Raw genomic sequence first — 26584 nt, forward strand, 5'->3', positions numbered from 1 at the left:
GAATCATTTTTGATGCTTACACTTACTCTTTATTTGTATAATTCTCATGGAGGAATTTGGTTGAGTTGGCTTGCTGGAAATCCAGGGTTTATTTTCAGAGGTCATTTGGCATGAACACATCCAAACATACATGCACACACACACAAATACAACCTGCAGACACACACAGACATATGCACTCTATTCCAGATTTTGTGTTTCTACCACACTGTGCCTTTTTTCTTCAAACACTCCCTGTCTGTGAGTTTCATTGTCTCCTGAGGTGTAGCTAGTGTGGTATCCTTAACCAAATGACAACTTCTGAGCGCTGATCTAACTTGTCTCATTTAGTGCCTGAGTACTGGATTTTGCATCGAGCGTGCTGTCTTGCCAGTCTGCAGTAATAGCGCCCAGATGTGAGGGTGCTGGGCCCTGATCCCAGGTTGATTTGGGGGTCCCTGTGGCATAGGACTTGGGATAATGTAATGCGCATTTGTTTCTCTTCTCTTTACCCCAAGCCCCACAGCTCCAAGAACAGAGGGGGCATCTTAAGAGGTTGTGGTGGTGGAAAGCATGTGCTGGTGTCCTGTGGGCACGGGCTGCTGAATCTCCTCGTCCCGATATACAGACCCCTGCCCCAGTAGGGAGCTCAGCCAGGGAAGAAGAAGAAAGGGCTTATGGTTCTCCCCTGTGCTTTCCTGGGTGTCTGTTTATATACGGTGTTCTCCCCGCATGGGGAAAAGCCTGTGGTGGCTGTTGCTGTAAGCAGCACACACTTCCATTCATCCAGTTGGGAGACTCCAAGGTGAGGAGGAGCTCAAAGAGGTGAGCATCTTAGCACAAAGAAAATGGCCAGTAGCCCCTCAACTTTGCAGTCATGTGCCATGCACCTGCCTCCTTTAGGAGAGTGGACATCTAGGACAGGGTGGGGGAGTAGGATCCAGAAATCATGTAGGTCTGCGCTCAGCAGGCACCCAAATGTCTGTGCCCGGGAGTGCATGCTTGGGAAATAAGTCTAGGTGTGCACACGCATGATCGCAGCACAATGCATTCACGGTAGAAATAGAAACTGTCTGTGCCTCCAAAAAATTGGAGATGGATTAGGTGATTATGAAAGAGCCACAGAATAGAATGTTATACAACCATTTTAGGTGAGTTCAAAGAGCTTTAAATGGAATGAGAAAGTGTTCCTAATATAGTCTTAAAAAGTTCTAGAAAAGATGGGGTGCCTGGGTGGCTCAGTCAGTGAAGCGTCTGCCTTCGGCTCAGGTCATGATCCCAGGGTCCTGGGATCGAGTCCCACATTGGGCTCCCTGCTCGGCAGGGAGTCTGCTTCTCCCTCTCCCTCTGCAGCTCCCCCTGCTTGTGCTCTCTCTCTCTCTCTCTCTGTCAAATAAATAAAATCTTTTTAAAAATTCTAGAAAAAAAACTGTAGATGCGGCATAATTCCCATCATGTCAAAAAATCACATGCGTGTGTGTGCACGCACGCACATGCACACACATATACATATACATTTGGAAAAGATATTAGAAGTAAAGAACTTGTTCAAATTGTGAACAGGGAGGAGAAACAGACTTAGTTCAGATTCGGCCTCTAGTTCTTTGTGACCATATGACTTTGAGCAAAGTAATTAGCCTCTTTCACTCTTCCCTGATTGTGAAGGGAGGTTGAAATAGAATCCATAACCTGATAGGAGTAGATGAAAAAAATGTCATCAAAAGCATCCAGCACAGAGAAAGAGCTTACTTACTACGTCAGAGCTGTTGTTATTAGTACTATATCTGGGTGCATGAGTGATACTTGTTTTACTTCTCAAATATTTTAAATTTATTCTCACAATTTCATAGGTTTTCCAAGTTTTGTTTTTTTTTTTACACTAAGATCATAGTGCATCCATAATTAGAAAAAAATAGAAAAAAAAACCCCACTCTTTTAAAAGAATGAATAAAGTGAAGTTCAGAAAGAAACAGATTCTAAATGACCCTAGAAGGAATTTCTCTACTGATTAATAAGGGTGAATTTTGAAGTAGTGCCCCATGGTCACACTGGACCTGCAGAGCAGCCGCACCTGGGCACACCTTCCAGAGTGAATCAACCTAAGTGTGTTGACCGCACCACAGAGTCAGAGAGGTCATGCCCACTTTCAGACACAGTGAGGGACACGCTGAGATCCACACCACTCACCTCTGCCCTGAAACCTTGCAGTTTCTCTGGGTGATTCAGGCCCATGCTGTGCACATCCCTCGTGAGGTCAGGTGGCTCGTGCCAAAAATGTGTGTCCCTTTATACTGCTGCAGATGAGCTGACACCAAAGGAAGCCGAGAGCGGGAGAGAGGAGGTGGCAGTGGACTGCACCCAGCTGACCTTCTTCCCTGCCTTACATGAAAGTCTGCACTCTGAAGATTTCTTGGAACTGTGTCGGGAAAGACAAGTTATTTTACAAGAGCTCCTTGATCATGAAAAGGTAATACAGCACATCACGATTCTTCTTTAAAGATCATCAGACATGAGATCAAGCTTTCTTCATTCACATGGGAGGTGATGTTTCTCTTCACTATAAAAAAAAAAAAAAAGAGCAAAAAGAGCAGGCATGCTTCTAAATTGGTGGGCCCAGAGCAAGGGCACAAATGGAAGCTGACAAACCCTGCATCGAGATGTTTAAAAGATATAAATCAAGGGGCATCTGGGTGGCTCAGTTGGTTAAGCGTCTGTTTTCAGCTCAGATCATGACCCTGGGGTCCTGGGATCGAGTCCCGCATCGGCTCCCTGCTCAGCGGGGAGTCTGCTTCTCCCTCTGCCTGCTGCTCCCCCTGCTTGTGTTCCCTCTCTGTCAAATAAATAAAGTCTTTTAAAAAAGAGATCTAAATCAAGCTAATACACTGTCATGAAATATGGTCTACCTTCCAACACTGACCTTTATAATACCTGGAAGACCAGTTTCAGATTTAAAATTCTTGATCTTGTCGTTTGGCACCTTGGGCCCCTGCCTGCAGTCTGACCTCCTTGAGGGATCCATCCTGCATTGAGTGTGGATGTGTTTGGACACTCAGCCTATACGTCCAGGCTGTGCCTGGACTCTCACCCTGATACCAGCCTCCCCTGGGCCCCCACTCAGGCCTAGGGGTGAGCATACTTGTGGCCTTGCCAGCCCTCAGCAGGGTAGACCTGGAGAAGATGAGTGCACGGGCCAGGGGGCAGGCTGGACAGTTAGCAGGGAAGTCTGCAGGTTAGGATGCCTGGAACGGGGTTGAAGGCCCCACCGCATGGCCCCCTGCTATGACTGGAAAGGAGCTGGAGGAATCCCTAAAGTATGGACCCAGCAGAGGATTTCTCTTACCCAAATCTAAGAAAGGGATGAAAGATGAAGCTTATTTCTTAGAGTAAAACATACCTGAGCTCAAATCCCAACTTGGCAACATACTAAATTTCATGTTACCTAACCTTTGTGAGCCTCAACTTTTCTTATCTTTAATAGGGAGTGTTGAGCGACCATTTCACAAAATTCTTGTAGGGGTAAAATGGGATAATAGAAGCAAAGAGACTTGCTCAGAGCTGGGCACATGTGAGGTAGCCCACTAAAGACCAACTCTCTCCCCTTGCTAAAGGTTGGGTGGTTTAAGAGCCTCTGAGTCTCACCCACCAACTCTTCCTCTCACGATGTAAGTGAAGGAGATGCACTGGCAGAACAGAGGAGCGGGCAGGGCATGGCCCAGAGGCCATGCAGGGACTACACAGAGAGAAATGTGTGAGAGCTGAGGGCTGGTCTGGTGGATGAGAGTGGATCCAACCTACGGGCCACTGAGTAAGCAGCCTGGATTTCCAGGAGCAGGTGCCAAGCTCAGTGAACCTGTGAGGGGCATCAGCAGGTGCAGAAATGAAGCATATCCTTTCCAGGGCCGGGTTCCTTGCAGAGACTCCCGGGGGTGTGAAGCTGGGATTTGCTCCTTGCAGGGGTTGGATAGAAGGGGGCCAGATTGAAGTGCATTGCCAGATGGTTAGCAGCACTTTTATCAGGTTTCTTAGCTGCTCTCAGACTGGAGTCACAGTTTAACCAACACAGTCTTGTAACAGCGTCATCCTTCTTACACCTGCTTAACCCAAAGCTTCCAGGCATAGAGCACATTTGCAGTCCCTATCACACCTCGCTACCATGACTTCGCTCATGCTGGTGAATCTACCTGCACCGCCCTGGCTGCTGACTCTCTGAAGCCGATCTCAACCGCTTCCCACTCTGGGACCTGGGGTACCTGCAGTCTCCATTGCCCCCTCCATCACCCCCTGCCCTTGCTTCAGGCATACAGACTAACCTTCCCCACTTCACCTGTCTGCCTCTCTCCCTGCACTGGTGCTCCTTAGCAGAGGGACCATTGGGTACCTAACCTCAGGCATGCCTGGAGTAGACATTCAGTAAACACTGATGAATGAAGATCCGTTAAATTTATGTTCATTTTATTTTGATTATAGAAGCAAAGTATGTCTACTTTGTAAAATATTTAAAAATGGAAATCAAAACATCTATACATATACATATACATTTACATACTGTGTGGTATTCATAATACCCGGCTGCTGAGGACTAACAGCTAATAATGGTTTGGATGTATCAATATAATAGTCTGTTCATTTTAGAAATGCTTATTTAGTAAATGTGTAATCAGTTGAAAAACAGCTAAGAGATTGTTTTCTTTCTATAAAAACTTTTCTTTGCCTTATGCCCTTAAAAGATTATATAAAGCAGTGATTCTCAACAGGGGGCAGCTTTACCCCCAGGCGACATTTGCCAATGTCTGGAGACATTTTCAGGCTCATGAGTTGGCGGGGAGGGATGCTATTGACCTCTGGTAGGCAGAGACCAGGGATGCTGCTAACCATCCTACAAAGCTCAGGACAGTCCTGCCCTCCACCAGAAAATAAGTATTCAGTCCAAAATGTCTATAGTGTTAAGGTGGGAAACCATGATAGGGAGGATGCATATTAAGCAGATGTCACATTCAGCTATCCCCTCCTACTTTCTTGATAGGGTAAGGAAATATTGGATTGTATGTGTCCATTTTGGTTATTTTCATCATTTTGATAAGAACAGATCAATGGCAATGCTTTGCTTTTGTTGGGTATATTGATTTTCTGTTGCTGCCGTAACAAACTACCAGAAACTTAGTGACTTAAAACAGCACACGTTTATTATCTCAAAAGCCCCAGCACAACAGGCTCTGCTGGTCCTCTGCTTAGAGTCACACAGGGATGAAAGCAAGGTGTTGGCAAAGCTGCATTTCTTTCAAGAGGTTCTGGAAATGAATCCATTTTCAAGCTCATCCAGGTGTTGGCAGAATTCGGTCCAATGCTTCCATAGGACTAAGGTCCCTGTTCCTTTGCTGCCTGTCCGACAGGGACCAATCTCAGCTTCTAGAGGCCACCCACATCCCTTGCCTTGTGGCCCCCTCCTCCATCCTCAAAGCTGGCCACTGCAGGTCAAGTCCTTTCCCCCTTCAGACCTTGCCGGCCCCCTTCTGCCTCCCTGTCATCACATTTCTCCCACCAGCCAACTCTTCTGCCCTCTTCTGCTGCTAAGGGCTCATGGGAGTACATTAGATCCACCAGGTCATCCAAGACAATCTCTCTATTTTAAAGTCTGCTGATCTGTACCTTAATTTCTTCTGCAGGTTCTTTCAAGCAGCACCTAGATTAGTGTCTGATGGGAACATCAGGGATGAGGTTCTTGGGGGATGCTTTGGAATACTGCCTGCCATTTAGTATCACTCCAGGTCCATATCCTACCTAATCCATGTCCTCACCTTCCAAGGGGAGCTTCTGTGGGTGGCATGGCTCCCATGTACTTCCCAAGGCCAGCCTGGTGGTTCCAGCCCTAACTGGGCTGGGCTGAGGGCAACACCTGGAGTTTACAGCCAAGAGCTAGTCTTAGCCCCAGTATATGCAGCAGGTAGATGACCTTGGTAACTGTCCTGGTCTCTGAGAGTTTTATTTTTGCTGGTTGTCCTACTCAGTGGCATTTCCCTCAGGGGTCGTGTTGGAGGTGGTGGGGGGCAAGAGCCTGAGGCCCACAGGTGACTGACTTTGCCAGCCCCCAAGAGGCAGGACAGGACCAAGAAGAGACTGTTCTCCCATCCTTCCCTGTCTTGTACTTAAACTTCAGTCTTTCTTGGTCTCCATGTCACACAGCAGGAAGCTGTCAGAAGCACCACACGTGGCTTGTTGTGGTAGCAGGGATCTCCAGGCTGTGCAGACAGGAGCATGCCAAACCCAGCAGAGGCTGAGAGCGAGAGTAGTCCTGTTTCCACTTAGCACTTGGTATATCCCCTTGCTTGCCTGGAGGGGACAGCCTGGGGGTAGGGGCCCAAACGAGTGTCAGCTCCCTGGAACCAGAGACTGAGCAGTTGTAAGGTCAAGGTGATTCCTTGCCATTATCTGGACATTTGTTCTTTGCACAGGTTGTTTTGATTCACTTCACTGGGTTGTTCTTGTTGCCTCTGGTTTCACGGTAAATTACGGGAGAGGTTATTTCCCAATTCAGCCTGAGTTTCTCCAGGATCAGTAGAACCAAACCACTGGATGCACTTGCTCCCTTGAGAAGGAGGTGTGGGAGGAGAGCAGCCAGGGCCACATAAGGGCAGGCTCCTGATGGTGGGGGTCGGTGGGGTGTGGGGCAGTCTGGCCCCAGCCGGGCCTGACTCCTGGGGTGCTCCTGTGAGGTGAGGTGCTTTAGGGGTGGGTGTCTGGGCATGATGCGAGACTCAAGGAGCCTGAGTGGGGCTGTTATCCTGCTGCCATGGTGGAGAATGAGGCAGAGAATCAGAGAGGAGCCCATGAGAGACCTGGCCTGCTGGGATGGGGCCCCGTGGGAGTTCCTGCACCCACCACAAAACGCAACATTTTGTGAGAAAGAGGGAAGTTGCAGGCTTGGAGCCTGGATTGGTATATGGTGAAACAGAGGGAGTCCCTAAATTTGAAGCATGAGAGGCAGGAAGGAGCACGAGGAAGCAGGCCACAGGAACCCAAGAACATCCTGGGGCAGCAGAGCAGAGTCAGGTCTAGACTAGGAGCTCTCCGTGGAGCAGGCCCTGGCTGGCTGTGGAGGGCATGGACCCACCCTGACGTGCCCCCCACCTCTCCCCCACCTCCACCAGCCAGGTGCTCACAGACCACGCCCACCCACTCCCCACTGCCTGTAGGCCAGGCTGCCTTCTGCGTGAGTCTGTCCTGGTGTCCGGTGCATGCCCAAGCACTCTGCCCACTCCGCCACCAGCACCACCTCAACACATGGCTGTCATTATTGCTGAGTCTTCCTGTGGTTTCGTTACAGGCAGGGACAGGCTGCATTTATCCTTGTCCTTCCCTTTCCTGACATGAAGCATTTGTGCTCGGGAAGGGTCTGCCGATCTGGAGAGTACAGCTGTGTCAAGAGGGAGCCAGCCAGGTGTGCAGAGCTCAGGGAGGGGCAGATGGACTGCAGTGACGACCTGGGCCTGCTCTCGGGTTCCTGGAGACCTGGCTAGTGGGGGAGCCCCTCTGGGAGCAGGTGGGGCATGACTGAGCAGGGGCTGGCTTCCACAGCAAATCCACCACCACCAGCACCAGGGAGGCCGATGCCGGCAATTCGTGCCCAGGAGGGCAGCTGGGCACAGGGCACGTGCTCAGACTGGACTCAGAACCTCCCTTTGCTCTTTGTTTATCGCTGTTATTGTCAAAAATGTCACTAGCTGGATGTCTGGAGCTGTTGCTCGTGGGCTTTCCTACAGCACTTCATCTAGTCTCACGCCTGGGAGGGTGGCTGTGTCACTTCCCTTTCCCTGGTGGTGACTGTCGGGCCTAGCGAGCCTGCTAACTGAATTTGCTGGGATCTGATCTCAGATCTGTGTCACTCGAAAGCCATGTGGTTTTCCACTGTCTCCCAGCTCACTGTGTTGAGCAAGTTACACTAAACTCCCCACTGCCCTGCTCCCATATTGGGGCTCAGAGATGCTGGCTGCAGGCCCTGTTGTGCTTCTTTTGTAAACTTCCTGGTTAGCAGCGGCCCAGGCGGGCAGGCCTCCAGGTCCCTCACCACACATGGCATCTCTGCCCAGGACACAGCGTGCCGAGCATGCGCCAGCCCGCCCCGCCTGCTCATGCCCTCGCCCCTGGTCCACTGTGGCCTTCATCCCCGTGGACGTTCCTTGTTGTCAAGGATAGGAACTGGATGGTGAGGAAAGAGGTATTGTTCCACTGACCCTTGACCCCTGAACATGTTCCAGCAACAGTAGAGAAAGTTTGCCCATGGCAGGTGTGTGTGTATATTTGGAAGGTGAGGGGGTAGTATCCTCTGTCTTTCTCAGGCTGGCACTTTCTGCCTGTATGGACACATTTTGTAGCCAGCATTGGTTGTGAGCTGGGGACTCCCCTAATTCAGACGTCTCCATTAGACCCTTTGGGTCTGTGCTTTTTCTAAACTTCTCAGCGGCTTCAACAGGGCTGTGTGGTGGATGTGCATCCATGCGCAGAAAACCTGCCGCCGACTAGCCATCGTGTAAGCTGAACACCCCACGGCGAGCCCCCCAGTTTCTCCTCCCCTGCCGCCTCAGAAGGGCTTTGCTAGAACAGTCTAGGAGACTCTCCAGGTTGTAACCTCTTTCCAGGCTTCTGGGTGGCCTGTCCCTGCCAGAGGCCCCAGGGGGAAGCAGGAAGGCCTGGGGCTCCAGAATGGCAGCAGCTTAACTCATGCCTTTGTGCTGCGTGGGAGCTGTGATCGGCCCCAGCAATACCTGGGATGGTAATTACTCTGCGCTACCTTTGCGTCATTGATTAATGATTCCCAGAACCACGAACACATTTCTCTGCAAATAGCTCCATTTGACGTGAGAAGTGGTATATTTAATGCATCTTAATTGTGGGCCCGAGTCAGCCACTGTGCTGTTGGGGATGATCCTTTGTACCCTGCCACCTAAGGTACTCTTAGAGCTGAGGCTTCACTTGGCAAAATGGGCTTCCAGAGTCCAGTCGAGTCAGAACTCAAGTGGCAGTTATTTTTGCTGTTGCTATTCTCTTTAATTACATGAAAAACTAAAATTATTTTTTATACAAACTCAATGTAAAATATTAGCTTGGGTTTGCTAGCAAGGAAACAGGGCAAAGGGAGTTATTTTTGCTCTGGACAGCAGAGAGCAGCATCAAGCTCTTCCCAGGTATTTTGAGATGAGGCCTTTTATAGAAAGTGAAGAAGTGTGTTAACCTTTCTAGGTGGTAACTTCTCGTAGGTGAATAGCCATAACTGACTTTCTAAGATGCAGAGCTGTGTATGTCCCTACTTAACACCTTCTGTGACTCTAGTTGGCATACTTTGTGCACAAGGCCACTCCCAAGCTGGCCCTGCACCTCCCTGGATTGCCCCCTCCCCCGCCCTTATGTGTACACACACACACACAACACACACACACACACACTCACACCTGACTTTTGATTCTAATTGTGCAGAACTACTTATGATCTCCAAACACGTCCAGCTAATTCAAGACTTTGTGTCTTGGAATGCTCCTCCCCTGGTTTTGTCCTCTTTACTCCTAACCCCAGCCTTGGGGTCACATTCTTTGGGACCATTTCTGTGAGGTCAGCCCCGCTCCCTCTCTCACCCCTGTCTGGGCCAGACAGCCCCCTCTGTGTCCTGAGTGCTTGTATCCCCCGTCTCCATGCCATGCTGGGACAGTTGATATTCTCTTTCCTGTTAGACCATGAGCATTGTCAAGGTGTACTTTGTCTCCCTCTGAGCCTAACAGTGTGTGGGACACACACTAAACATTCAGTGCAGACCTGGGAAATGAATACATGAACGAATGAAAGAGTTATGAGCAATATGCTGATACAAGATGAGACCTCATCCTTCATAGCCTCGCTGGTGTCTGGGAGTCAGTTTCTCAAAGTATGGTCTTCAGATGACCTGCATCAGAACCATCCAGGCTGCTTATTAAAATGAAGATTCCAGGTCCCACTCTGTACCTGCTGCCCCAGAACATCTGGGAATGTGATCTGGGAATATGAACTTTAACAAGCCGTCTAGGTGATTCTCATTCATTCTCTTTGAATAAATGCCCGAGATCCACAAGTCAAGGTTTTACAATTTTCAGAGCACCCTGGCTAGAAATGTGCTCGAGTTTCAGTCAGTTACCAATGAGCAATCCTTAGTAAATGCAGTTTCCCTAGACTCTGTGCTTTGAACAGTCCTCAGTACGTTTCACATTATGCCAGTGCAATTTCTGTCCTTCCCATTTGTTCTCGTCTGAGCCAGCCGTGAAAGGCTGGGAGGCTTGACTGTTTGCAGGCTTGCCTGTGGAAGTGGCACCTGCGGGCAGGCAGGGGGCATCCCTGCTCCTTGTCTCTGCCTGAAAAGATGAGCTGCTGTAAAGAGATCCACACATTCTATTTCTTCTCAGATTTGCCAAATTGATATAAAAGTAGTATCTCTTTATTGTTTTATGATACATTTTTTATTACTAGTATGACCAAATGCTCCTTTTATTTTTATTGTTATGTTAATCACCATACATTACATCATTAGTTTTTGACGTAGTGTTCCATGATTCATTGTTTGTGCATAACACCCAGTGCTCCATGCAGAACGTGCCCTCTTTAATACCCATCACCAGGCTAACCCATCCTCCCACCCCCCTCCCCTCTAGAACCCTCAGTTTGTTTTTCAGAGTCCATCGTCTCTCATGGTTCGTCTCCCCCTCCGATTTCCCCCCCTTCATTCTTCCCCTCCTGCTATCTTCTTTTTTTTTCTCTTAACATATATTGCATTATTTGTTTCAGAGGTACAGATCTGAGATTCAACAGTCTTGCACAGTTCACAGCGCTCACCATAGCACATACCCTCCCCAATGTCTATCACCCAGTCACCCCATCCCTCCCACCCCACCCCCCACTCCAGCAACCCTCAGTTTGTTTCCTGAGATTAAGAATTCCTCATATCAGTGAGGTCATATGATACATGTCTTTCTCTGATTGACTTATTTCGCTCAGCATAATACCCTCCAGTTCCATCCACGTCGTTGCAAATGGCAAGATCTCATTCCTTTTGATGGCTGCATAATATTCCATTGTATATATATACCACATCTTCTTTATCCATTCATCTGTTGATGGACATCTTGGCTCTTTCCACAGTTTGGCTATTGTGGACATTGCTGCTATAAACATCAGGGTGCATGTACCCCTTCGGATCCCTACTTTTGTATCTTTGGGGTAAATACCCAGGAGTGCAGTTGCTGGATTGTATGGTAGCTCTATTTTCAACTTTTTGAAGAAGCTCCATACTGTTTTCCAGAGTGGCTGCACCAGCTTGCATTCCCACCAACAGTGTAGGGTTCCCCTTTCTCCGCATCCCTGCCAACATCTGTCGTTTCCTGACTTGTTAATTTTAGCCATTCTGACTGTTGTGAGGTGGTATCTCATTGAGGTTTTGATTTGGATTTCTCTGATGCCGAGTGATGTTGAACACTTTTTCATGTGTCTGTTGGCCACCAAATGCTCCTTTTAAAAGTGATCTAGATGCCAGAGTTCACAGGTAGCCAATATAAATGGAATTTATATAGTCTGTCTCCTTATTATAATTAACTTTTTTTGTGGCAATCGGTGCATTTTTGAAAAATTAGAATACTTATTCCATTTGCCAGTAGAACAGAATGCATTGATAGCAGGGCCTAGCCAAGCAGAAGATGTACAAAAGGGACATGTGATCCGTGTGAGCGGGGCTAAAGCTTTCTTTGCAGTAGATCTTGCACACAAATATAAGGAAATGTACGCAGCTGCACTGTTCTGGGTATCTCATAGGACGGCTCCCCATCTCACTTTTTCTGCCTATCAAATTAGGGCATTGCACTAACTCACAGACTAATCATTCTGGAAGAGCTTCAGAGGGCCTCCAGCTGGACCTTCCCCTTTTGCAGATGTGCACACTGAGGCCTGACTCTAGGAGAACATGCTGGCAAGGGGCTGCCATGGAATGTCCCAGCAAATTGTTGGCCCTATAACTTCAGCTCTGGGATTTTTGGATTTCCAGCCAATCTGTTCCTTATCATACACGGGGCCAGGTGTGGCCACATACTTAGTGATCTTCCTGCCAGGAGTGATGATATATCATCTAGCTGACCTCAAAGCAATTCTACTTCTGAAGCAGAAGTTCCTCTCTTTTTAAAGTAATCAATAGAATCACGGCATGAGGGATTTCTTAACCATGAGTAAACTTGGGAGGCAGCCCTCCCAGGGCTAATTTAAATGGAAGAGCAGGTAAGAGTTCACTTGGGTTCATTTTTTAGTTTTTAAAATGCCACTCTTTTCCAGCAGAATCAATTTTTAAGCTATTAACCCAGCTCTCACCAGACATTTTTCTTGTGGTTTGGTTTATTCTGGTTGTTACTTAATTCTCCCCAAAGGAAAACACCAGAAGCTCATAGGAATGTGCTCCCGCCCCTGCTGTGGGCACCACAGAAGGTGGATGGGGGTGGGGCTTTGCAGGGAGGGGGAGGCTTGGAGGTACACAGGCCTGGGCTGGTGCCGGGGCTGTCTATGTCTCACTGTGCAAACTTGAGGATGAGGTTTCCTCTATACAAAGGGATAAGAGGAAAAGTTCAAACAGGCTGGCATCACAGCCTCCTGACGGTGCTGGTGGGAGTGTAAATTGGTCCACTTTGCAGGGAAACAGTCCAGCAATAGTGGAAATTTAAGATACCCACACCCTTGATCTGCAGTCCGGCTTCTAGGAATATATCCTTCAACACACCATCCTGTGTGTTCCAAGTGTTATATGTCCAAGGATGGTCACTGCAGCATTGCTTGCAATATCCAGATATTTGAAAGCAACCTGAATCTGTAGGGGATTGGTTGAATAAGTTCTAGTACATCCTTGCAAGAAAATACTCTGTACCTATTAATAAGAGTGAGGCAGGTCTGTAAGAAGTGATTTGGATGATTTGGAAGGGTTCCAAGGTGGGCCATTAAGGGAAAAAACTAGATGCAGAACAGTGAGCATATGAATATGCTATTTGTATAAAATAAAAAGGATATGTATAATCATCTTATGTATTCCTGGAATCTCTTTGGGTGGATATACTGTAGGAGACATCCAACTTTTTCCCTAACCTCTTAGACTCTCCAACTAGGCCAGAGAATTAAGTTGACAGAAGGCAGATCAACAGGATAATACAGATTTTACTTTTATACAGGTACATGGGAGTCTTCACAGGAAAATGAAGAACCCAAAAAGTGGTTAGGCCTAAGTGCTTAAGTTGAACACAGTGTAGTAATTGTGAAAAACTAACCAAAGTATACAGGGAGGCTGAAGGGAGGTTTGTCCAACCGGGTTTATTTGTACATATTTCTCTAGGTCTGACCTGTCTGTCTCAGGTGCTGAGAATGTTCTTTTCCTCCTAATATAGGGAGGGCATTTTTCACCTGGGAGTTTTATCTCCTATTTTCAGGGAAAAAAAGGGTAAACCAGAGCACCCTTCCTGTACCTGCTGTTTTTTAAGTATCTTTGACTCAAAATAGTAATGACAAAGTGGCATATTTTGGGGTGGCACATCTGCTATCCTTCAGTACAATAAAGTGGTGATGGTGCTTGCCTCTGGGGAAGGCTTTCAGGGAAGCTGAAGGGCTCCACTCAATTGCCTAAATCTCAGAGTAGACGTGTATCCTCAATTGTTCCTATTATTATTGTTATTATTGGTTTTGTAGTTTGTCTGGTAGCAGTTCTTGTTAATTCTACCTCTTTTTGCTTAGATTCCCTACATCTCTCCTTCCTCCCACTTGTCTCTGCTGCCATATACCAAGTCATCATTCTTCCAATGGACCACAGTAATAGCCACATGACTGATCACGTTTCCTCCACTCTTGGCTCTTTCTGATCTACTCTGCACGCAGCAGCCAGTGTCCTCTTTCAGAAATGAACTCTCCCATGGCTTCCTGTTGCAATGAGCATACAGCCCAATGGCCTTACCAAGACATCCAACCCCCAACCCCCCACCCCCAGATCTAAGCATGCCTACTTCTCAACTTCATCTCAGCTACTCTGACCTCTTTTCTGCTCCCCAGATCTGCCCTTCCTGCCTCTAGGCTCTGGACTAGATGTTCTTTTCCCCTCAAATGTTCTCTGAGTTTTCCATGGCTGCCCCATTACCATACATCAGGTCTCAGAGTTTGTCTAAAATAGCGTCCCCTCCAAGCTTCTCTCTTCCCTATTGTGATCACCCTAGTTTTTCTCTCTCAGCATATATCACAATTTGTGATAGTTTATTGGTTGACATGCATGCTTACTATCCATCTTCCCCTGCCTGGATTTTAAGCCCCATGAGGGTAAGGTTCTTCATTATCTTGTCCATCCCTCTATCTCAGGAGCCCAGCTCAGGGCCTGGCATGTAGTAGGTGCTGAGTGCAAACTTTTGAATAGGTGACTGTCTGGATGAATGAACAAAGTTGGAAATGAGTCCATGGTCTGGCTCTGCAGGTGGTTTGAGGACCAGCTCCACTGACAAGGTGGAGGCAGGAGAGGCCAGGGGAGCCAGCTGCCTGCAGGAAGCTTGGGTTTTAGGTACCAGGACTCTTAGCTAGTCCTCACTTAGGAAAAATAATTCAGAGATGACTGTGGGTAATGCTTGTCTTGGAACAAAAAACCCTTGGCAAATCACTTTCAAGCCTTGACCCTGACTTTGATCCCATTTGACGCACGAGTTGGAGAACTGGTATTCAAGGCCTGCTTTCCAGATTTCATCACTATGGTCCCAATATTGTTCCCAACAGTGAGTAGGGAGCTTAGCTTCAATCTCAGGCTCTGCCACTTACTAGGGGACTGATCTTTGGTGAGACTCATCTTTTTTTTCTTCCCAGTAGTAAAATCTCCCTTGCCTTATTGTAAAGATTATATTGGTTAGTATGTGTAAAATGTTTACAATGGTTATGTTAGATAGTAAAAAAAAAAAAAAAAAAATCAGTTCTTCTTTTGTGTAACTGGAATTAGCACAGAATTACCCTGAGAAAATATTGGCCTTGGCCTTACTCCTGGTCCATCTGGGCTCCTGTCATCTAGAATTCATTTATTCCCTCACTTATTCAGGGATTTATTCCATGTAAAGACCCACTGAGTCCTTACTTCATGCAGAACTCCAGGTCATACCAAACACAGGTCAGGCTCCCTGGGAATCCAGCTATGGGCCAGAGATGTGCACACAGGACATTCACTGGGAGTGACAGTCACAGGGTCATGTAGAGGGAGAAGTGCAACACTGACGCAGTCTCAGCCAAGGCTTCAGTTGTTTCCGTGAGAGCTGGAGGTGTGGGGTGGAATTGAGACACAGGGTGACTCTTCCTACCATGCAGGGACCAGTTGTTGGGTAGAGACTGCCACTAGGAAGGGGGCGTGCCCTGTGCCCAGGCACTCTCTTTAGCACAGGTGATTTTGGAAAGCTTCCAGAATTTCCAGCTACTGAGAGAATGAACCTGAGTCTGAAAGGAGGGATCTGGGTGGAACACATGCCTCCTCTGCATATACCTGGAGCCTTGGCCTTGCAGAGACAGCAGGGCCAGTCTTACACTTGTGGTTCTGGATAGACTTGTTCCAGTCCTGGTTCAGCCACTTAGCTGGCCCCCCGACAAGCTCCATTGCCTCTGTAACTGAGGGTGCCTGGTACCCTGAAAACCCTGCTCACTATTAACTACAGAATATTTTGCATGGTTGTGGAGTGGTTTAAAGTGAGAGGAAGATTGTCAATGCGCTCAATACAGCCATAAATACTCATCCACGTGTCTTGGTGGGGGTGGGGGTGGCTTTGGGTAATTCAAATAACAAAACAGTGTTTTCGGTGTAGAAGTGCCACTTAGACTGTGAAGAGCAGGGCAGCTCTTGAGCAGTGGCCCTGTCCCTCTAACAAGGTGCTGCTCTCACCTCCAAACTCTCAGTGGGCGGCTGGTCACTGCCCTCGTGCCCTCCATAGGAATGATGGGCATGCTTCACATGCACACAGACTGACTCTGATGCTGTCTCCCTCCAGGTGACACAGAAGTACTCCCTGGTGATCGTGCAGGGCCATCTGGTCTCCGAAGGGGTCCTGCTCTTAGGCCACCAGCACTTCTACATCTGCGAGAACTTCACGCTCTCTCCTGTGGGGGATGTCTACTGTACCCGCCATTGCTTATCCAAGTGAGTTCCTGACTTCTAGCAGACTCTTCCCTGAGCCTCGACGTCCTTCTCGGCCACCCCTACTCCTACCCCTCCCACCTAGGTGTTATTGTGGTCTTCATTTGGGCCTGAAACTGAGCCATGAGAAAAAGCAGAAGAACCTTAAGACATAGGCATCCATGACTGTGGTTTCCCAAAGTTAAAATCTGGAGTGGGTAACAAGGAAGTAGCTCCTCCTGTTTCATGTGATATGGAATGGACCTCAAGACAAGGGGGATCTCGCCTTAGGTTGTTTGGGTGACTGAATCCAGTCCCATCAGCTTACTCATTCAACAGCTTACTGATTGCTCATTCTGTGTGAAACATCAGGCTCTGCCCCTCATGCTGAGTGAGGCACACGAGTGCACTCGGCAGCACAAACAGGTTCTTCTGGAAAGAATTTGGAGCACACTGTTTTCATGGAACAAAATATTTGTCACGGGAGAGCTCTTCTGGGCTCATGTTTGATGACATGGGGCTAGTGTGCTGAGGGAGGGCTACTGGAAGACATGGGCTGAGATCTGGGTTTGGAAGGATGGATGAGATTTGGGTAGAAATTTGAAGAGCCATTTTTTTTATACCAACTAATACCAGAGGTCTTTGGCAGGAAATTCAGAGGTTCTTCTTTATAATCAAGTATAGTTGTTCTATTTGGGTTCAGGTTGCTCTCATTGATTAATTCTCTTGTGTTTATAAAGTACAGCCACTCAAAATCAAAGTGACTGTGTTCACACTTTTGCTAGGAGTTCAGTTGTCAGGTCATATGCTTCCTCTTGATCATCACATTTGAATACATTTGGATGAAGACATCTTGATTTTTCTAGCTAGTGAAGGTTCAAATGAGGACAAGATAACCTCTTAACCCAGTGGCTCTCAAACTAATATCAAGTCACCTTGAGGGCTTGTTAAAACAGACTTCTGGGACCCATCTTCACCTCAGTTTCTAGTTTGATAGGTTTGCAGTAGGGCCTGAGATTTTAACAAGTTCTCAGCTGATGCTGATGCTACTGGTCTGGGACCACACTTTGAGAACCACTATTATAGACAATCAACAGAAGAACCAGAGTCTTAACCTGCCAATAACTAAGAATTTTAACACCTGGTTGTCATATCATTTCCAGCCTATGCAGGAAGCAAGAGTTTAAGGAGTGTGGAAGAATAGTATGTCAGCTCACCCTCCCTTGATTTAGATTTGCTCTAAAATGCTTGGCCTTTTTCTTTCTGCTAAATTCCATCTTTTATTCATACCAAATGTTCACCGATTGCTGTGAGTCTTCTGTGCTTTTCCAAGGCAGGAGGAACATAATTAATACTTGGCACATGCATCCCATCTTATTGCTCATGTTTTATTGATACTGATCAATATGGACAATGGGTCTGCAGACTTGCCTTTCTGAGAGCTGATGAAAGCTTTCTACTCTAACTCTATGCATGGAATGTCCGTGTAATGACTTGTAGAATCCATTGCTTCACTCTCGACCTCTGGTTTAAATTGAGTTAGTGTTAGATAAGATCTTATTGATTAGGTAAATTGTGTTTATGAGGTGCATCTAATCATGATCAAACTGACTTTATCTGCACTTTCAATAGAAGCCCCGTTGTCAGGTTGTATGTACTCACTTGATTTGCAATGACGAAGGAGACTTCCCGTGTCTGGAAATGTATTTTTCTGGAATGCAAGTAGGAGTGGAGTGAGAACAAATTACTACCCTGGAATATCATTTGGGAATTGCTTAAGTAATTTTAGTCACCAGACCTCAGAGAAGTATTTGTTAATCATACAGTACTTTCTATCTGAGGTCTTGTCTGCTGCCCTAAGAAACTGCTAGCACTCATGAAGATGTGGTTCTCAGAGACTGGCTATTAGATCATGTCAGATCAATGGGGATTAAGTCTTATTTTGACCACGGAGACTAAGGAAGATACATAAATAAGCCAGTTAAAAATAAAGCTAACGCAACCCTGAAATGTCTCTCTAAAAGACTGCCATCAAATTGAGTATAGTTGAGCACTAGACCTTGAAAGAGGCTCTCTGATGCATCATAAAAATATCCCAAATAAAGCTCAGGAACAGTGCAAATCCTCCAGCATTGATTGCACTTGTGTACTTTGGAACTTTCCTCAGAAAGTAAGAACCTTTCCAGAAGGTTTATTTTGCCTTCAGTGAGATCCCCTGTTGCCTGAATAGAATGACTATATTTGTTTCCTAAGGCTGTATAACAAAGTACCAAAAACTGGGTGGCTTAAAAAAATAAATTTATTGCCTCGCAGTTCTGGAGGCTAGAAGTCCAAAATCAAGGGCTGTGGTCTCTCCGCAGCTCTAGGGGAGGATCCTTCCTTGCTCCTTCTAGCCTCTTGTGTATCCCTGTAGCCCTTGGCCTTCCTTGTCTTGCAGATACATCACTCCAGTCATGGCCGCCTTCTCTCTGTGTGTCTTCACAAGATCTTCCGTCTGTGTGTGTGTCTGTGTCTAAATTTCCCCTTTAATTAAGGATGCCAGTCCTATTGGATTAGGGCCAAATACCCTATTTCTAAAAAAAAAAAAAGTCACATTCTGAGGTACTGGGGGGTTAGGACTTCAACATATTCCTCTTGGAGGACACTACTCTACCCAAAATAGTGGCAGGCAAGTTCACAAGGTACAGCATTGGATTCATTTTGTGGGAATCCAAGCCATCCAGCTGGTACTTTGTGATAGGGTGCTTATAACCAGGTATTTTCTCCACATCAGTCAGCAATTCTGAAGCATCATTGCTCTGTTGAGTTCGATTCAACAAATCCTTACCAGAATTCTGTACTGGGCCAGGCACCGGGGTAGACTCCATAAACACAAAGAGGCAGTCAGATGTGGACTGAGTCTGGTAAAGAGTTTTTGATCTAGTGGTTGATTCCGGGTTAAAATTACAGGTATGAATTCTGACAACAATCAGATAACCTCAGAAATAATTTCAAATATTTTAGTCTGAAATCCCCAATTTGACTCTCAAAGACCAGGTCAACCAATATGATTATCACTTAGTTTACTGTGGTTTCCCTAGTTAAGAATATTAAAAATTATACTATGACCACTCTGGAAGACTTGCATATGTCATGATAGCTGTCAGGCAAAGAGCTGTGAGTACCATCCTATAAACTATGACCACAGCTGTACCTAAAGAAGAGCATGAATCCGCTCCTCCTTTCTATTCATTGACCGTAGGTGCTTGAATTCTGACTTAATGCACAGTACACAGCGCTGGCCAAGAGACCCAGTCACAGGCGTGTGACTAACACTACATAAGACAGAACTCCAGTTTGGATCACATCAGTGAACTCAATAATGTTTTTTAGAGTTTAGTCTTCCTGAGCATTCGGGTCTGTCTGAGCATTCCTGCCCTATATGGTTATTCAATCCCTCCAAGTAGGAGAAAAATGAGTGCATTTCCTCCTCAAAGCTCCTTCTAAAAGCATTTTCCAGAGCACTCTTCCTCATGTCACCATTGCTCACGTCTCAGAATGCCGGGTTGCAGGATCAGTCAGCAGAGAGCACGCTGAAAGGAGGGAGCTTGCAGGGAGAGCTCTATAAAAGCCAGCGAGCCTCTCTGCCTCAGAGGAGAAAAGGTGTTAGTGAATGAGCTTGGATTTTAGAGTCAGAGGACCCGGGTTTGAATCCGGTTCCCCCTGACCTTGGAAAAGTCACTTCTCCTCTTTGGAATGCAGTTTCCTCATTTCTGCTCTGGGAATAGTAATAACACACACTCTGTAAGGGTTCATTATGAGGATGAAGTTAAACAGCAGACGTGGTTGGCAGGCTGTAGGGCATGATAGTTGCCAGGCCCCTCAGCAAACATGCCCAGAGCTCCAGGGAGGATGCGGAGCATGGAGAGCCATGCGCATGGGTCTGTGCCCCAGCGAACTCACTCATAGTCTGCCAGGAGGGGTGTGGCTAAGGTAGAGACGACGTTTGCTGTTGTGCCCACAGGCCTGGGGTTATGGGAGCACAGAGGAGGCGTCACTGTCATTCTCATCAGTGCCTTGACCTGGGATGCTGGTTGACCTGAGCTAAGGGTAGGAACCAGAATAACCACCATAGCCCCACTGGGAGTCAGAGAAGTTCAGGGGAAGCTCAGCTCAGCCCCTGACGGAGCAACCTAGGCCTTAGCCAGCAGATTTGAATTAAAGCACTGAGGCAGAAGCATCCGGAACCAAAGCCACATTTGTATTTGATCAATCCTACAGCTCCGTGGCTCAGAGCAGGGACCTGAGAGGCCTGTTCTAAGAAGGGGCAGGAGGAGCTGTGAAAGGCTGAGTCTGTATCCTGGAAGGCTCGCTGTGCAGGAGGCTGAACCACGGGCTCAGGCCGTGTCTCCATGAGCAGCCTGCCCTTCTACCTTCGGGGGCAAAATGTGCATCGTGCACACGTCCAAGCCCTGAGCACTGCAGATGCTGGGCCACCCCAACTGACCGGTGATTGGACAAGTCCTGCTGACCTGTGTCACACACCCACGTCTCTGCTTCCCCTGGGAGGCGTGGCATGGAGGCCTAGTGGCCTGCTCTGCAGGCCGGGTGGGGAGGGCCACCCTCGGAGCTGGGGTGGGGAGCAGGCAGAATGCCAGCTTCTCACCCATTCCCTCCGCCTTGTGCGGGTGCAGGGGCTCTTCCAGCTCTTGGCTCTTTGGATCTGTGTTTGATACACAAGCTTCTTGAGGGCCGAGGTGCCTGGGGGTGGGTGCGGGGGGGCACTCCAGTTCGCCAGTCCTTAAAGGGCATTTGATAGAGCTTTTGCAGACATGTACACAATTTACATTTGCTACATAACTCAGAAGTAAGTCTATAACTGAAATCAGTTTTGTTAAGTCCCCGCTCATTGGTGGTGAAAAGCTTCATCTGGTTCCCTAAAGGTGTTTCCGTTACTTCCAGTGCACAAACTGTCATCTTTGGGATGAATCTGAGTCCAATTCATGATTCTCCCTTTCTCTCCTCTCCCTCTCTTCCCAAGGGGGGTCATTCTGCCCTCTGAGAGGGCTCCTGGCTCGGGGCCGGTGCTCTGGGGGCCACCGCCAATGCTGTCCAGCCCACTGGCGCTCTCAGCCTGCTGCACACGTCTTTGGGGCTCAGAGGTGGCTGGACCACCCCAGGCCCCATGTTGCTGAAGCCACACTGAACACAGCCTTTTCTATGGAGGCTCTTCATCTTTCTGCCCTTGCCTTCTGGCCTGAAATTTCTCCATATGTAATGGGGTCTTTCACTCTTCCCCACCCCCTTGACCCATGTTTGACCCCTGTACCCAGAGAACCTTCTTACACTCACACCCTGCACCCTGTGCCACTGTGTGCCCTGGAGGCTGTCCCCTCACCTGGTGACACTGGTGTCCCAGCCTGCTCCTGGGCAGGGCTGACAGAGGCAGGAGCTCAGAAGGGAGTCGGTGGGTCAGCAGTGTCTCTAGAACCACAGGCGGGGCCGTGGGGCAGGCAGGGGAACAAGCCCTCCACACGCCCTCTCACTGCTTGTCCTGTTTCTTTTCCAGCATCAGTGACCCATTCATCTTCAACATGTGCAGCAAAGACCGGTCCTCTGACCATTACTCGTGCCAGATCCACAGCTACAGGGACCTCAGGGAGCTCCGGCAGGCACGCTTCCTGCTACAGGTACGCAGCATGGAGGGCGCGAGAGGGGGCGCCAGCTTATGGCATGGTGGTCCAGGTGCTAGTGAGGCCCCATCAGAATGTGAGGGACACACTCCGTGACCCCCTTCACACCTGTGCACAGCCCAGTGCCCTTTGGGACACATCTGTGAGTGTGAATTGTGTTGGCCTGGTTTCCTGGTTGGCAGTTGTGACGTCTGCTTCACTCTTTCCCCAGTTCCTGCTCTTTGGCTGTTGGAACCTTCTCTCTCTTGGTGCGTCATTTAGGATCCAGCCTCTTTGCTTTATTTTCCCCTTGACATGCCCAGAGCGGCCTTGGAGATTCTGGAATACAGGACAGGGCAGCTCCGTTGCCTCATGGCAGAGCTGTTGACTGAGAGTCGAGGGTCAGCCTGCCCTGAGCGTGTGGTCCGCCTCCACTGACCTCCGCCCCTGCCCTTTGCCCTCCCCACGGCCAAACCCATCTCCAAACTCCCAGGCATTTCCTGGTCCAAGTAGTTTGGAGATCTCCTGATTGTCCCCTCCAACCAGGGTCCCAGGGCTTCAGCCAGTGCCTCCAGGGGCTCACCAGGGGCTAAGGGAGCCAGTTCCCCTCAGAGGCAGGGCTCTGCCACCAGCTGGGCACAACCTGAAGCTTCTCACTTGAGTTGCAAAGAGAGGAGCCCCTGCTGGCCTCAGACACATCTGGCCTCCCCAGCGCAGCCTTACTAGTAACAAAGCTGCATCTGTGTCCAGAGGCCTCCCAGGTGGCAGGCAGAGGAAGAGATAAGAGACCACCCTTATAGAAGGGGAGGGGCCCCGATCTCTCCTCTACCCTTTCTGTAAGGTCTCCGTTCTGCTAAGGCCAACAGGGGGACAGTGTTGGACCCTAATCAACCTAGTCATAAGAGTGTTTTATTGGTAAATGTCTTTGGGTCCGTAATTCATCATGTGATCCTCCTGCCAGGGGCAGGGAGGGGGTCCTTATGATTCTCTGACACTGAAGCTCAGGGAGGCCTTTCAGGGGGGCTCACTCTAGAAAGGATCCGCAAGCTGCTAGAATCCGACCAGCCCTCTTCCTCCCTCTCCACTGATTTTGCCCACAAAGTGTTGGTTTTCATCTTGCCTGACCTTGGTGTGCTTCTTTGCAAGGAGAGTGAGTGAGAAGGGGACAGCTGGGAGAAGCCCTGCCCGGAGGGTTCTGGGCAATGTGGCCAGCATGGGCCTCATCCTGACCGTGGCTCTGCCACTGTAGTGACCCCACTTTGTGTCTTCCACCATTACATATATAGCATTCGGCACATTTTTTGGCACACTAAGTACTTGAAATTACTATTTTATGATTATGCCTACCTTATAGGTTATAGGTAGTAGCATATAGGTATCAGTAAGCGAGTTTCTTCCCCCTCAGTCCCCCTCAGTAAACAGTGATGATTTCCAGATGTTTGGTTAGCCTGACAGTAGTGGAAGGGAGAAGCAGGAGGGCACGTGAGCATGGCCAAGTAGGGTGGGATTTGGGGGCAGGAAGAGCTTTGTGAGCAAGGCCCCCATTTCTTTTGGGTTCTCCCAGGAGAAAGTCAGATCTTGGCTATTCAAGGTTTCCAGGAGAAGCCATAATGTCTACCTTGATCATCTGTTTTGCACAGTTTTTAGATTTCTATTTGTAGAAAAATATCCGAGGCTCCTAGTGCACCCCCCAGCCAGAGGGGTTTGCTTATCATCACAGGTACTTTGCCTCTGCTCAGGAGCCTAGTGAACTGGACTTGGAGAGCTCACTTTCAGCCAGGTGGAAGCAGGATCTGACTGTGTTGTTGAATGCAACGTCCCCTCTGTGCCTCCATGCCCAGGCCTCACCCCTGCCTCCAGCCCTGGGAATCCTCTCCCTGACCCCATCTCATCCCTGAGCCTCATCCTCCATGCAGACTCTCTCTGTGGCTGTTCCAAGTCTGTTATTTACACAGCTTGGAATAGAAAGAAGGGAGACAGGGAGGGAGAAGAGAAAGGAAAAAGAGAGGAGCATATGTAGACTTCATTTAGGCATTAACAAAATACCCTTGCTAGGTCAGCATGGCCACATCAAATTGGCTCTGCAAAATGAGCTGGACAAAGAGACCTGGGCCTGCAAGTCTGTAGGTCGGCACACAGTGCTGCCCAGATGGCGAGTTGCACCCACCCAAATGGTTCCCCTAATGTTTCTGGTAGGGTGACTCTCTGGTTCAGGAAACCAAACTTGTGACCCAGAAGCGAAAGTGTCTGAAGGTATCACCGGGCCCTTTCCTCCGTCTCTCTGTTCCTGGCTTATACTGGGAGTGGGGCTCTTGCTTCCTGCTTCAGTCAAAGGAAGTCTGAGGCCCCCTGCCCTCCTACCCATTTTGCAGGGACTCCCCTTTTCACCATCGCCAAGATCTTTGTACCCCCTGGGGAGGTTGGAAGAACCAACCAGGAAGGGTTGCCTGACACAGAGAACCAAATGACCCATTGCTAGTGGCTCTGTGGCCTGGGGTCTCTCCATTCCAGGCAACTTCAGCAGCAGTGAAAGGGGTTTCTCTTTATAGGACATCGCTCTGGAGCTCTTTTTCCAAAATGGATATTCCAAGTTTCTTGTCTTTCACAACAATGATCGGAATAAGGTCTTCAAAAGGTAAGGGTTTGAAAATCTTCCTCCAAGAGAAATGATCATGAACTGACTGTAGAACAGAGATGGCTCTGCTCTGTCCTCAGGAACACTGTTCTCAACAGTGCTCAAAATCCACAGCAAGCAGGATTTAGGTCAGACACAGGAAGGACTTACTGACCTACAGAGCTATTAAATCATGGAACCAAGTACAGAGAAAGATGCAGAAGTGCCTTCTCTAAATCCTGGGAAATAGGCTCCATTTCACGGACTGAAGTAGTTTAGGACAGTAAGGACTAAAGAGGGAAGAACTTATGCAGACACAACACATTTTAGAAGCTGGCTGTTTAATGGACCTTCCAGAATCTTCTGGCTTTGTTTTTTTAATTTTCCAAATAATTTTTTTTGGCTTAATCTTTCTTTTTGATCCCAGTTGCCAATTTTAGTTGTTCCAATTTCATATTTCGGTGGAAAGAATTCTGAACAACTGATTTCCCACTTTTTCATGGAACATCTTTTTTTTCTTAAAGAGAGAAGCCTGCTGTTTTAGTTTAACTTCTTTCTCCAAATAGATGAATCAGTCTAAGAAATTTAAGCTAGTGTTTAAATGTTTTGAGACTAATGGCTATTTTTTTCATCATTATTAAAGTTACAGACAGATTTGTGGAGAATCTAGAAGGGCCAGAAAGGAAAGCCATAGACAGAAAACACAGAAGGTGGATCAACAGAAGGGGTGGTTCAGCTTCACTTTGGGCTGGGAGTTCTGAGGTGATATTTGACACCCCCATTTTGAGCTCAGAGGTACTAGCCTTGCCTTCCTGTTGGCCCTCGCCAGTAACTGGCACCATGACCAGCTGTCGGATCCAAAGGGCAGAGCCAGCATGGAGAAAACGACTCCTGCAGAGAGGCTGTTGCACCAGCTCTGGGCACATTTCCATTGCCTGTGGGCTCTTCCAAGGAGGGCTGTTATATGGCCTCCTAAGGATTTCTTCAAGTTCCTTTTTAGACCAAACCGAAGAAGTAGACAGGCAATGCGAAACCTCACATCCATTTCTCCCTGTGATTTCTGTGTGTTAAACAGTTTTTCACAGTTAATCTAGAAGTTTTATACATCCATAGCTCAGGCAGTGAATGTTAGTCAAACCATACCCAACCCTGCTTCAAGGAGCCTTAAATTAGATGGCATTTTCAGTGGTTGCTGAAATTGGCAATGGAATTGTCAAGTGCCTGGCCCAACCTGCCAACATGCACCGTTTTTATTGTAATGATTGTTTTATTATTGTCATTTTTATTAAGGCTAGAGTGTATAATGCCAGGGGGTGCTGAGGATGTGTTGCAGAGGTATACCCGGGTCTCGTGTTCATGATCTGGGGGACAGGATGGGGTGCGGGAGGGGCAAGTATGTACCCTACCTCTTGACTGGCACCAAAAATGTCTCCCTGGTGGTGGAAGAGTCTTGACTCTGCTGCTGGAATGATTCTTTCCTTTTTTGTTTAGCTTCTGCTCTTTCCAACCCAGCTTGAAGGGGAAAGGCATCACAGAGGACCCCCTCAACCTAAGGTAATGGAGCAGGCAGGTGTCAAGTCATGCTCTCTGGACATGGTACTGGCCTTGCTTTGATTGTTTTCATTTGTTTGATCCTACGGTCGAGAAGTCATGCAAAGAGCACATCTATCTACCTTCCCCTTCATTTTTCTCTCTCCCATCCTCATACTCTCATCCTCCTCCTGGGGTTTCTTCTGCCAATTAAACCTCTACAAAGGGACTTGAAATTCCATGAGCTCTGTGGCTTTTTCAGACCAAAATGCAAGAATCAGCCCTCTGCCCATGGTGGGCGGGGCAGGTTGCCTGGTGTGGTGTTAGTGCAGGCCCAGCCTTGGTGTCACACCCCCCAGGTGGGGGCTGTGAGCAATCCCAGCTCTGTCCTTCCTATAGGAGACTCTCCGAAAGCTTAGAAGCTCAGTTAGCGTAGGGTGGAATGCGAGTCAGATATTCACTTATGAAGCTGGGATATGGAGCACCTTGCCAGGGAATGAAATACTTACAGCCTCCTTCCACAGCCTCCCTTTACAAGTACCCAGTTCTCTGGAAGGCTCATTCAGGATTGGTAAGTGCTTTTATTTCAATTAAGAATGAAATGAGAAGAAGAAATTGCTGGTTTTGCTCTAGGAGTTTATGTCGAGAGGGATG

General features: G+C 48.0%; 1 protein-coding gene across 6 annotated transcripts in view; it reads left to right on the top strand.

Moving 5' to 3' along the window:
- Positions 1 to 26584, top strand: part of WDFY4 (WDFY family member 4) — a 285720-nt gene that overhangs the window by 183306 nt on the left and 75830 nt on the right. For all 6 annotated transcript variants that reach the window (XM_032432234.1, XM_032432233.1, XM_032432238.1 and 3 more), the window contains 5 exons: positions 2280 to 2446; positions 16011 to 16159; positions 21684 to 21804; positions 24336 to 24421; positions 25892 to 25954. In XM_032432234.1, the coding sequence (XP_032288125.1) occupies positions 2280 to 2446; positions 16011 to 16159; positions 21684 to 21804; positions 24336 to 24421; positions 25892 to 25954 (586 nt within the window). The remainder of the gene's footprint in view (positions 1 to 2279; positions 2447 to 16010; positions 16160 to 21683; positions 21805 to 24335; positions 24422 to 25891; positions 25955 to 26584) is intronic.

Source organism: Phoca vitulina, unplaced genomic scaffold (assembly GCF_004348235.1).
Source record: "Phoca vitulina isolate PV1807 unplaced genomic scaffold, GSC_HSeal_1.0 scaffold48, whole genome shotgun sequence".
NCBI classification, from domain to species: domain Eukaryota; kingdom Metazoa; phylum Chordata; class Mammalia; order Carnivora; family Phocidae; genus Phoca; species Phoca vitulina.